This window comes from Melanotaenia boesemani, chromosome 24 (assembly GCF_017639745.1).
Source record: "Melanotaenia boesemani isolate fMelBoe1 chromosome 24, fMelBoe1.pri, whole genome shotgun sequence".
NCBI lineage: Eukaryota > Metazoa > Chordata > Actinopteri > Atheriniformes > Melanotaeniidae > Melanotaenia > Melanotaenia boesemani.
This window is the reverse complement of record NC_055705.1, coordinates 13,624,549-13,637,714: the sequence shown is the minus strand read 5'-3', so window position 1 is coordinate 13,637,714 and position 13,166 is coordinate 13,624,549. Positions and strand designations below refer to the sequence as shown.

At 40.4% G+C, this 13,166-nt stretch overlaps 1 protein-coding gene across 4 annotated transcripts in view; it reads right to left on the bottom strand.

The window, feature by feature from the left end:
- Positions 1-13,166, bottom strand: part of LOC121635148 (FERM, ARHGEF and pleckstrin domain-containing protein 1-like) — a 51,641-nt gene that overhangs the window by 5,652 nt on the left and 32,823 nt on the right. For 2 of the 4 annotated variants that reach the window (XM_041978216.1, XM_041978215.1), the window contains exons 7-16: positions 12,385-12,499; positions 11,297-11,444; positions 10,368-10,463; positions 10,119-10,285; positions 9,533-9,601; positions 9,286-9,361; positions 8,824-9,022; positions 2,357-2,565; positions 2,127-2,216; positions 500-633 (exon numbers count right to left, since the gene is read on the bottom strand). In XM_041978216.1, the coding sequence (XP_041834150.1) occupies positions 500-633; positions 2,127-2,216; positions 2,357-2,565; positions 8,824-9,022; positions 9,286-9,361; positions 9,533-9,601; positions 10,119-10,285; positions 10,368-10,463; positions 11,297-11,444; positions 12,385-12,499 (1,303 nt within the window). The remainder of the gene's footprint in view (positions 1-499; positions 634-2,126; positions 2,217-2,356; positions 2,566-8,823; positions 9,023-9,285; positions 9,362-9,532; positions 9,602-10,118; positions 10,286-10,367; positions 10,464-11,296; positions 11,445-12,384; positions 12,500-13,166) is intronic. The other 2 variants (XM_041978219.1, XM_041978217.1) reach the window with 2 other exon arrangements.

Here is a 13,166-nt window from a genome sequence, read left to right as displayed (position 1 = left end):
TACATTTTAGATTAAAACTGGATCCAAATATTGCATCTGATTATGAATAAAAAATATGTTGGTGCTTAGATGTGTTATTGAACCTCACTAACAGTAAAATATATACTGGGATACAAGCTGCAACACAAGTCCAAAGCATGACGAAACCACTGCCGGGCTTAATACATGCAGAGATCTTTTCAATGAATCCCCAGCACTGGTTTTCAAAAGACATCAGCAGCTTCTTTAGATAATCATTTTGCAAACCTCTGATGTAGAACAATCGATCAGTTTACCAACACTCCAGGATCTGCTAAATCTTTTTAAATATCCTTATTAAAGAAACTGGTATTTCTAGTTAGAGGAGCCTGTGGCTGCTGATTGTTGGGACAAGGTTTGATCTTTCTAATCATGACTGTATGACACACACACAACAAGAAAAAGACCTAATGCATGCCAAAAATCTTGCATGTTACTTATGAGAAAGTACATTTAAACCCAAGTCTGTGATTATACACACCACTGTGCCAGCCGCTGCTCTGTCTCTTTTAGGAATCCCTGGTGAAACTTGTAGACCGGATCATAGTGGGTGGAGATCAGGTTCTTAACAGCGTCTGGAAATATCTCATCTTTTCCTGCAATGCTCTGGAAGGACTGGAAGATTGACAAAGGCATGCACAAACAAACAACGACAAGAAATGAACATGCATAATAAGTTAAATTAAGATATGCATTTAAACAGTAATCAATCAAAGAGCAGGGTTCTGCAGTGTTTTTATCTGTGAGCCCGGAAAATACGTGAGGACCAGCAAAAACAGACGTAAGATCCCACCTGAATACCAGGTTAGCAGGCCGGATTGAGGGACTGGTCTTCAAAAAGACATGACAGTGGAGATCCATCAGAGAGCAGACATGAACACAAACCCCATACAAGCACACTACAACCCCCGACACCGAGGTGTTATATCCTCCCTTCATTGTAAATCACACAGGAATGTGACACCTAAAGTGGACAGCTGTTTCACAGAAGGACTCAGCAGGAGAAAAAGATGGTGACAGGGAAAAACCAGAGGGACAGGGAGGGGTTGTAAGATCTCAGGCCTGAGCTGTGCCACCCAAAGAAAACATTTAAGAGGTTTTAAAAAGCGCCAGCTCACGCCTTCCACCCACATCAAAGAGGGTGGAAACTGCCGGCAAGTGGAAAAAAGGATTATGAGGAGGAAAAATAAACCCGAAGAGAGACATTTTCCCCTCAACAATCAGGTCACAGGTCACGGTCAACTTCTTAAGCAGGTGCCTAAACCTCTATTTCCCCATTGGTGGTCTTTACACTCCTGCATGTTTGTTAGCAGACAGTAAATCTAAATCATATAAGAGCAAAATCTGACCCAAATACCCTGCACTTTCACTGCAGGATTTGAGTTCCAGATGTATTTAAAAATGCCCTGTGAGTGTTGATTTTACTGGCTTTACTTGTAAACTAAAGAGCCAGTAGCTAATGGTCTGTACAAGCAAACAATATACAACAAGTCTGCTCGGCTGCAAAAGGAAGTGAATTCTAACAGATGGATGTCACTTTTAAGTTATTTATCAGCACACATGGAAGCTGTATTTTCATCTCTCATCTGTTCTGCACAATAAATTACTCATAAACCTTCAGAAGCTGAACCTCAATCAGCTCTGGGCCAAGCTAAATTAATATAAAAGTCCACTTTAAGAACGGGAATAAGAGAAGTCCAGGATGCTGGAACAGTGCGCTGAAACAGCTCTAATGTAATATTAATGTCACATGTCTGCTGTTGGCTTGCAATTCCAGTTCACAGTAAAAATCACAGATAGACTTTCAAAAGGCCAAACTGTGGTCACTTTTTGTAAAATTTAGCTGAAAACTGGTATCCACATTCCAGCTTTCAAGCCTTTAAAACGATTCATTTATTACTTCATTACTTCATTTTCTCCAAATTTCTGCATTAAACAAACCATTTTGGCTCGATGTTCCAGTGTGCAGCTCTAAGGAGACAGATGGCTTTATGAAGATTTAATGTTGGAATGAGTGTGCAGTAAGCGGTGACGTACTTCCCAGTTGTTGCTGTTTTAAAAAATGAAAAAATAACAAGAAGTTGCAGACATGACTCAGAAATCTTTACCTCTGTGACAACCTGCAGGTCTTTAAGGTACGTCCGCTCCGTGGTCAACAGTTCCTTGGCTATAAAGTAGGCCTTGTCTGTGGGAAACTTCTGGACAAAAACAGAAAGAACAGATCGATCCACTGCTGATCGATTTTTTTTTCTTTCTAAGCATCTTCAGACTGTTAGGATTTTTTTTTGTTTGATTTTGTGGCAGTTAAAAGAAAACAAATGGCAATTTGCATGCTCACCTTCCTCCTTGCTTCATCCTCATCATCGTTGCGGATGTATCCAGCCTCTGTGAGGAGCGGGCTGGTTAGAGGTGAAAGCAGCTGTCCCCCAGGACTCTGTTTCACACCCTGGTCACCAGCGATGCCCGTCCTCTGTCCATTTACTGAGCCGTTGCCACTGACAACCACATGGGGACTTCCCAATGAAGAGTTCTCTGAACCAGGACTTTCTAAGGGTGGTTAGTAGGAAAATGGAAGAAGGTGGGAAAAGGAAGAAGAAAAGGGAAAAAATAGAGGAGACAATAAGGGGGGTGTTGCAGTAGATAAAACTACAATGAAATTCATTGCCAATAGGTGTTCATTTTTTGTATAATTCCATGCCAACAGTTGGGGAAAGTTTTTGGATTTACGGCAATATTTTTGCACTTACATCATGAATAAAAAATCTTAGTAGATGAATATTCCCCAAAATAAACCTGAATGGCAATGAACTTCAATGTTAGACAATTACACAATCATCTTAAACTGCACCCCCAATGGCTATCATGCTGCAGTAAGTTGCCACAGGACAAAAATCCTACAATTAATTGGATCTAAAAGAAACCACATTCATACTATTCCCCAACAGTATTCTGATCTACCTCTACCTCTATGGTTAAGATAGTTAAATGCATACAAAGAAGGAAATGAAATTTTACCAAGTTTATTAGTAAGTACTCTAAAAATAACACAATTATTGTATTGTTGTAGATATGAGGTGTTAATCGGATACAGCTCTACTATTTTCCCATTTAAAATGACAGAATATTATATGTAAATGTATTATTGCTTAAGATGACACCTAAAATCAGCAGTTTTCTAATAGGAGTCTGTGGTGATTTTAGGTGGAGGTCGATTCTGGCAACTCTTTGGGAAAATGTCATTTTTACTACAGAAGAAGCAAACATACTGCCGCTACAGCTAGAGCCACTAGATCTTTACTACATGGTATCAAGTTGTAACTGCATACTTGCCCAGTTGCAAAGCTTCCAAAGAATCCACTGATATACATCAAACTGGATCATGGGTAAAACCATGGCAATCACTGAGTGCAGATCTGTGAGGGGGGTTGCTATAAAAGAACTTACCACCAAATAGAAAAACCACCAAGAGCAAACAGGTGAATGGACAAGCTAACACAAACATGCACAACACTTAAAAACATTCTCTATGGCTATCAGACTAACCACCACAACACAAGATGCGGGTAGGGTGCACAAACCAGGCACATGAAAGGATGGCTGGTGGGTGTCAGGGGCCCATTTTCACTACAGATAACTCTGGAGTCCCTTTGTCATACAAATTTGTATTTTTTTTATTATTGACACTAGTGCACCACAGTCAGTTACATTGTTAAAAAGAGAGATGAAAGGTAACGAGGAAAAAAAGAAACTCAGAAAAACCGCAAATAAATATCTAGAACATGTTTGGCGATTAATGTGCAGGAATAGTAGGACAGAACAGTGACAGAAAAAAATTAATCTGTGCATCGTGAAAACATACAGTCAACTGTCAGTCAAATAATTTCTTCCAATCGCGAAGGAAGGAATTATTACTTTGTACAAACACTTTTTCAGCTTTTCAGTTAAAATGGCAGCAGTGTGGCCTCTGCATAGCAGGTATTATTATTTCACAGCATGCTGCAGGATTAATGTGAACCATAAGAGATATTAAATAAAGAAAAGAAACCAAAAAGTAGAACATGCAAACTTAAGCAGCCACCAATTGTAATAGCATCAAAAGAAAAGTCAGAAAATGTTTTCCTTTTTAGCGGAAGCTAGACATGCACAGATCATGTTTTATTAAACCTACTACCTTTTACCATCTTAAGCCTATAAGTAAAAAAAAATAATAAAAAGTTACTTGAATTTATGCTAGTTTGTTCTCTTGATAAGATTGACACTGTGTTATTATTTATTAGTAACCAGATAGCAAAGCTTAGCATGAAATAGCTAGCTTAGATTTGTTCAAATTGAAATAAAAAAAGTAAAAATGAAACCAGTTAGCACAGCTTAGCATCAAATAGCTCGTTTAGATTTGTTCAAAATGAAAAATGTAAATATGAAACTAGTTAGCACAGATAAGCATCAAATAGCTAGCTAAGATATGTTCAAACTGAACAAATGTAAAACTGAAACCAGTTAGCACACCTTAGCATCAAATAGCTAGCTTAGATTTGTTCAAATTGAAAAAAATGTAAATATGAAACCAGTTAGCATAGCTTAGCATCAAATCGCTAGTTAGGTTTGTTCAAAATGAAAAAAATGTAAATATGAAACTAGTTAGCACAGATTAGCATCAAATAGCTAGCTTAGATTTGTTAAAATTGAACAAATATGAAATGAGTCATTATAGTTTAGCATTAAACAGCTAGCTTAGACTGACATGGACCCTCTCATTCAACCCTGCTGTATTTACTAAAATATCACATTATTTACTAAAGCAACCCAACTATAGCATTTTCTCGCTGTTATATCTTCACATACGTGTATTTATTACAGAAGAAACTTTACTTATTTTTAAACTTTTGATTTCAAAGTTAACTTGGCAAGTTTGGCCCGGATGAACAACATTAACAAACAATTTACAGAATGAATACAATATATTGGAGTTTGTTTTCTTTTTCTTTTACAATAAAGGGGCCATTAAAGGTTTAAAAGAAGCATTAAAGAGACAACAGAGGTGATTAACACTGGCTCTGATATGCAATCAAAGTTAAGATTTATAAAGAATTACTGGCTGCAAATCCAAACAAGTGACAAGTAGTAAAAGGAAGACAGTTGGGACTCAACTCCAGCTTTCATGTGTATACATGTGCCCAAACTTTAACAACAAAAACTTTCACATCTTCCTGAATAAAATGCCATGTCTCTCAAAGATATCTTTTTTTGCACTTACATACTGCATTAAGCTTCACTTTACTTGTGTCTGTCTACTTTAGCCCTCATTCTCTGTTTAAAAATAACTGGAGTTGAGTCTGACCTGTTCTGTCCTCATGCACAGCACAGAAACCAGAGGCTTAACACAAACGGTTCCTAAATGTTTGAAATGGACATGGTGCAGTTAATTAATCATGAGGGCTTAGATACAAATAAGACCTGAGACCAGCAACACCCAGTGAGAAATGTAGAGAAGCTCATGTTTGATTACATGTAAGGCTTATGTTACTGCACCCTGATGCATGTCAAACACTCGCAACCATTTCAAGCCCCATGGCAGAAACACAGTGACAAAGTGAGCAAAAACAGAGCCGAGTGAAAAAACAGGGAAGTCTTCTGTCTGGTTAACATGCATTCACAGTAAAGAAAAGGAAACGATGAGAACACAGTGTTTAGAAGCCTTTTTTTCTTTTTCATAATACATGCATTAAAACAGTGCATTTACAAAGCAGGAAGCATTTGTTTCAAGAGGAAGCAGTAGCTCTGAGGAAAGAAAATGCTGTTTGATTTCAGAAAGTGATTAAACATGGAAGTCCAAGTTGAGTCTCGTAGCTTGAAACCTTCATGTCTTGTTTTAGTATTTTACTCATGGCAAAAAATTCTGACAAAATAGCTAATTATCAAAATGAACAATTTTAAGTTGATCAATGACTAAAGGTTTTTACTAATTAGTTAATCTACTTGTTCCAATCAGGTCTGATTGCTGTGAGAGCAAAGAAAATGTGCATTGAGGGAGCAACCAGCCAGTTGACAAATGACAGATGGGATGGGAAGCCTTCAATAAACAGAAGGGTAACAGGTGAGAAAACAGCAGCCAGAGAGTGAAAGATAACAGTGAGATACCTTGTTTTGTGTGCATGCCAGGGACCAAAGCCAAGCAAAGCAGATAACCATGGATGGACTGAGAACAAAGTGGGTAGTTTTATGTACTGCTGATTGAGTGTACTGAGAAAAAAGAACCAGAAAAAGGCTGAAAATGTGAGATGTGAACATAAAAAAAGTCTTGATAACTGCTTAACTGATGCAACTCTACTAAAAAAATAAAATAAAACATGGTCCTCCAATTAGGGTAAATACAAAAGAGAATCTCTACCACAAACACAGTGCAAGCCACCCACAACAGACAGACTGAACCCGAAAGCTTAAAAAAGGCGCTCAGAGAAGGAGGACATCAGCTCGACCGACACTGAATGTTAAAGGCAGAACGGTCCTCAGTTGCACCATTCCTTTTCTGGCAGATTAAACAGAGTTTTATACTAATGTAGTAATTAATTACAATCCATTCTAAGCTTAAAAAAAACGTCCATAAACACTGCACAGTAAGAAGGGACAGTATCTCAGATCAGTAATTCCTATAAACTCAAACTGTCTCATTTTAACTTGCGCAACTCCAACAACAAAAATGAACGATAAAATCCCTTCATAAACCTCTATTGCACAACATAAAGTCAAATCATTATTAAGGTTTGATCTCAGGGGGGAAAAACTACAAATAGGGAAACACAGACAGTCATATTAGTGTATAATGCCACAGAAAGGCAGTGGTCACATTTCACCAATAACCAGTACCACCAAAACCTCTCATTTCTCTTCCACTTTAACACTTTAAAAAGCCAACAAGTAAAAATCCTCTAGGTTTGTAGCTACAACTAGCAGATCCTGAATATCTCCTAAACATTCAGTCAGAATAGACTGACACAAATTTTTATCAATACTAAAAAATATTTTTTAAAGAAAAACATGTGAAATGTGAAAGTTTTCTTCTAGATTTCTAAACTGAATATACAGCTCAAGTTATGGCACACTTTAAAGGAGGGATTCCTTAGAACAATACAGCTCATACTTAAGGTATTTACAAAGAAAAGCTGACCCACTGGCTGTAAAGTTAGAGTAAGATCAGCGATTTGTGTACATTATTTTAGAAAAAACGAAAATTATAAAGATTAGAATCAAGTCTAACAATTCATCTAAAAGTAGGGCAGATCTTTACATTCACTCATAAAAACCGAACATTTCTGTCAAAAGTGAACATTTCCACACTCCAAAAATATGTAAGAACCTTTGCAAAATACGTGTTGTTCTATATAAGATGTGTAAAGGTGATCTGAAGTAAATTCACTACAATGTACTTCCTCTGTTCTGATATTCAAATATTAATCATGCTACATTTAGTTCACTTTGCTTTACTGTGCATCATACGCCTCTGTCCCGCTCAGCAGCTGAAAACTCGACCTCCTATATCTTCCTGATTGAAGCGGTAACACCCCTGATCCTCCCCCTCCACATTGTCTCCATCATCCAGCTGCAGATTCCCAAATGAAAGCTTGCCACACGGCAGCGGGGATGAGTTCACGCCATTAGAGTTGACTGAACTGACTGAGCGGACGGCAGCGGGATTGCCGTACATCAGCGGTTGGCTGTACACGCTGCTGCCGGTGTCCGACTCCGTGTCGCTGGTGTCGGTGCCACTGCTCGTGGACCCATCTATCATTTGAACCGGCTGGTTTAGATTGTTGTTGTTGCCTGGCTTCCCCTTTTGGCCGAACAAACGCTGCACGGTGTTGGAGCGTACCTGACCTGGAACCATTAGGTTAACGTGGTTTCCATTTGTTATGATCATTCTTCGCTCCATCGGGGCGGAACAAGGGGCTTGGGTGTTCAACCCGAAGCGATTAGGGTCATGGTGGTGGACTGGGGTGGATGTCACCTGGCTGAGAATGAACGGATCAGTATCAGAGCGGTTTCTCATGTTGTTGTTGTTAAACGGTTTGGCCAAATGTGGCGGCGTTCGGTTTGAGGTGATCGGAGAGTAGCTGCCATAGTGGTTTGGGGGGTGGGATGATGGAAGGATGGCAGTGTTTTCCACTGGGGTTGCTCCGGGGCGTTTGCTAAAATAATATCCAGCATCATCCCACCGTGAGGCTGTGCGCGGGTGGCTGTGCCCGTTTGTCATCTCGGCATGATTAAGCGAGTTTGTACGAGGGTGGAAGCTGCTGATCACCGGGCTAGAACACTGGCTGCGAGTCCCACTTCCCAGCGGCCGACCAACTGCGGCACCACGCTTGTCTCGCCCCTGAAAGATTTCATCCAGCAGCGTGCTGTGGAGCGGGAGATGGCCATGAAAGGAACCACCATTTGACAGAATGTCGTCATTTGTTAGCTTATGACTTATGTTGAACTTGTTAGGACTCTGAGATTGATCTATAGCATTTCTATTACCCATAACACCCTGCTGCTGCTGCTGCTGCCCCACCATACCCTGCTGCATCACTCCCTGGTGATTGGTGTGGTAGAACCCATTGACAACGTCAAACAGGCTCCCAGCTTTCCCCCCACTGTGACCCCCACTACCCCCGTGCCTGTAAGGCTCATCCTCATTGCTGTCATTTGCACTGCTGTGGCCCCTCGGAACCCTGCTGCTCTTCGTCACATCACATTCGCTGTCTATGTCGCTGCAGTCTATGTAAGGAATAGAGGAGCTGCTGCCTCTGTTTGCCCTGCAGGTTGGACCTGGGTTGAGGAGATGCTGGTCCGGTGCCGATCCTGCGCCGTGGTGGATCTGTCGTGTCGGGTCTGAGTTGAGGGTGTTCTCGTGGAAGCCATTGGTGGGGGGAGTGAAGTCCTGCAGCACCTCTGAGCCATTAGATTTAACCTCATGGCTCAATCTGGCTGAGTCAGGCTCATCAGCTATCGCAACAGACATGGCACTCTAAGAAATAAAAAACGGGGGAAAAAAGATGAGAACACTTATTTATCTAAACTCTTTGAATAAATTGTTATTTACAACCTTAGAGAATGAACACAAACGCGAACATCTGGCCCCGAAGATGTTAAAGACAGCAACATCTTTGTTTTAATAAGCTCCAGATTTAAACACTAATAAAAAACAGACTCAAACGTCGGCAAGTGTGCAAAACAAGACATGTTACAAAGAAAGAACCAGAGGATGGATGAAGAGCAGATGAAGATTACCTCTTTTGGCACTTGGGATCTGAAGGAAGAAGACTGAGGGGTCATTTGGCTGCCGGACAGAATCTTACTGTGCTTCCTGCAGATAGAGTAGGAAACACATGAGGTCAAACCATGTGCAGCTAATCAGCTAACTGAATCCCAAATCTGATTACTGTGTCGAGCCCTTGCTGCAGCCACTGCAGGATCTGTCTTGTTCAATGATTGCTGCTGCAGCAGGAAAGGATTTGAGCAAATATTGTCGCTTCACCTCTCAAACGGAACTTTCTTGAGCTCAGAGTCTTTCACGTAGTCGATGATCTGCTTCTGGGTCCGACCGCTGCAGGTGGAAGAAAAAGAGAGTAGATGCTCATTGCATTTCGAGTCTTACATGTTTTTATTTTGCTTTAGTCGAAGGTTAAATCTGTATGATGGAGAAATGATATAGCGGTGGGGAAATTATTTATTAAAACAGCCACTTTAGAAGAGGGTGTGGCAGATTTACAGGCTTTGTTGTGTTGGTTGCGCCCATGAAAAACCTTATGCTGATTGCTGCACCACACAGCATTTGGTGGAGGCAGTATGATGGTGTGGGGCGGCATTTCTGTTACTGGCAAAACAAGGTGTGTCATCACTGGAGGCAATCTCATTGCAGAGAGATAGAAAGACGAGACTCTTCAACCAGTTGTAATCCCATATGTCCACAGTCAATATAAACCCTCTCAATATAAAAGTGGCCGTAAATGAATAAATAAATTATTCCCATTTGGCTCTAACATTTTAAATTTAATTGTAAACTACGTACTGGATATGACACAAACCACAAATGAAAACTAAATTTCCCTTCTTGTTCTCACCTGAACCGGAATGAGGATCCCCTGGTGAAGAGCATGGGCTTGGGTTTCGGCTTGGGCTCCTCGAAGAGTCTAAAAAAGGCGTGATACTCGACGCAGATCTTCCAGAACACCTTGCAGCAGTCCCTGCTGGCCATGGCAAACTCCAGCGTGTCATGGTGGGCGTTCTGCTGGAAGGTGCAGAGGTAAATATTAGTACGGACAGAAGAAAGTGAGTCGAGGAACTACAGACAAGGTGATATATAAACTTACACCAGGGTCGGCTCTCAGCTTGATTAGGAACCTTTTACGCTTGAAGCTCAGCTTGCGAATCTTGGACCAGTTAAAGGCATTAATTTTTGTGTAGCCCTGAATACAGAAGATAAGATTGTTACACAAGAATAAAGATATTTATTTCCTCAAGCTCCAACAAGAATCTACCTGAAGATTCCAGAAACATCTGGATGAAAACAAAGCGAAGCAAAAACAATTCAGCTGGTCAGAGACTTAGCATAAAACCTCAGGAACAAATAAATCAAAGTGTCACATCAGCTCCACATTTGAGCCAAAAGCACTTTTAAAAATATCCAAGAGGAATGAATTTGTGTAGAATAAATTTTAATAATTATTCAGAGAAAATTAAGAAAAAAAATAGTCACTAGATTTAAACCTCATCATGCAGTTAATCACCACCACATGGACTGGCCTTGGTTAAAGTTTTACACAAAACCTTCACCACGAGTTCAGCAAGCAGAGATATTACAAGATAAAACCTCGTTTACAAAGAAAAACATTCAAAGAATTTACAGCTCGGATCACTTTTCAAACCTATATGTTTTAGCCTTGTAAATGCTTCTGGACCAACTTACATTTCAGCAAAATACTTTAAAAGTCAGGCAGGTTCAGTCTGGATCTTATCTATCAGAAGGGAAAACAGTCTGTTTGTGAAGGGCGCACCATGTTAAATGATAAAAGTGATGTTTTTTTTAAGGGAATTTACTTTCTGACCTAATTTAGTTAAGTTCTAGTTACTATTACAACTAATTTTCTCTTATTTCTAATAACCTTCATACAGTATAAATACTGAATGAGCTGCTCTAAAATTTAGATTCTTGTTTGTAAATGAAGAACTTTCTAACTGCCACTGCAGTAAGCGGGACTCGTTTTCGAATATGGCTCCATTCATCCGAGGTTTTTTTCACCTGGAACACCAGAACTCCGGTGTGCGCCACAGAAAGGCTGAGTTTCGTGCCCTCTCGGTCCTTCGCCGGATGCAGACGAACGCCATACATCTCCAGCCGCCGAGCAATTTCCAGCAGCTGGTAGTCTGACTCTGCTGGAGTCTGCCCACTGTAAAAAACAAAAAAATCATTTCAGTTATGCTCTCAGTCGCCAGAAGATGTTACCATGGTAACAAGGATTTCCTCCTCTCCAGTGACTGATTAGTAGCATTTAGGGAAATAAATATCCTGAACTTTCTAATCATTTGTCATTTTTCTATTTGTGCGTAGCTGCTACACATTCCAGGTTACTATGTCAGACTTAAAATACACCGCAGGACCAGATGGAAAAGCCAACAGTGGGTGGAAAGAAATCTGCAACAAAAGAAGTTTGTTTCCTCAGAAAATCTGAAAATAGCTTCCTGTTTCCTGTATAAGCTGCTGAATTAGCCCCTTCCTTCCTGTGCTGGCGAAAGGGGAGGATGAGGGATTGAAGCGAGGCAAGAACGGCTTTGTGGTGTTGAAAAAGCCAGAGTTTTGGTTTCTAGCTTTTATCTGCTGTTAGGGGAGAGTTTTAAGGAAATTTATATCTCTCATGTAATTTCTGAAGCAGCAGAAAGAAAAAACCACGGTGATGACATGTAATAAGTAAGTGTGTGTTTGTGTGTGGTCCCAAGGGCTCAGAGGGGGGTGACATTTCTGGGTTATATATTTGTGCAATGGGTGTATGTTTGCAAAGTGCAATGGGAATAAACAGATAAATATCTTTGTTTTAGAGATTTAGCATGCAAGCATTAGCGCTTTGCGTGCATGTGTTTGTAGGAAAAACAATCTTCTGACAGTTCAGAGCAGATTAAAGCTCAGTTCAAATTTGTTTTGCAAGCAAGGATCATCTTTGCCGGATATTTCCGGGTAATCGGTGCTGCTTTACTGTTAGCTTAACTGTTGTAAACTTCCTGAAATGAATGCTAATTTAGTGTAAAGCGAATGGCTAACTTGAATATCTGCAGTCCAGATCTGTCACCAACTCAAAACATCTAAAGCTTTTTTGTGAAGCCGTGTAAACTCACACATGCTTGCGGTGGCAGTCTGTGATCTTGTCCCTGATGGCATCCTGGTCAGGTAAGTACTTGTTGTGGAGGAGATGCTGCCAGCTCTGTGTCTCATCGAAGTCTCCAATCTCGGCTAGTGGGAGGGAAGAAGGGGCAGGAATTAAATATTTATTTGGAGCAGAAATAAAGAAACATAGAGTGGAATAGAAGCGTGGGTGGCAGACAAGATTAAAAAACAAGTGTTATGTAAAAAAAGGGAGAGGTTGAAAGAAGAACAAAGTAAAAAAAAAAGGAAGATACAGAAAGTGGGAATGCATAGACTGTTTTACTCCTCTTTTTATTCTTGTATAGATGAGGTGAAGTGTGATGATGCGTCCATCTGTTTCATACCAGCAACAATAACCTCACATACTGTACCACCTGCAGTAGCACACGCAGGCTAACCACTGATGGTTGCTATGACAACAAACTAACATCCCCCAGCATGCTGCGCTGCTGCCTGCCTCTGTTTGGAATCTGTAAATTCTGTATGCTGCACACATATCCTGAATATCACTATAATCAAAAAGACGGATAGCTTGAAGAGCTGCTGTACTTCTGTGCGTCTGCAGCTCCTCGTGGAGCCACGCCCCCTCCCTGGAGGGAGCTGAATCCTGACAAGTGTTACACAACACACGTCATCCTCATTTACTTATTCATGATTTTGTTTCAGGAGTGTCTTTGAATAATTTTAAAAGCTATAATGTCTGTCTGAAATGCTCTATTTGGGCTCCTGTCTCTTTAAGCCTCAGCCTGCTCTG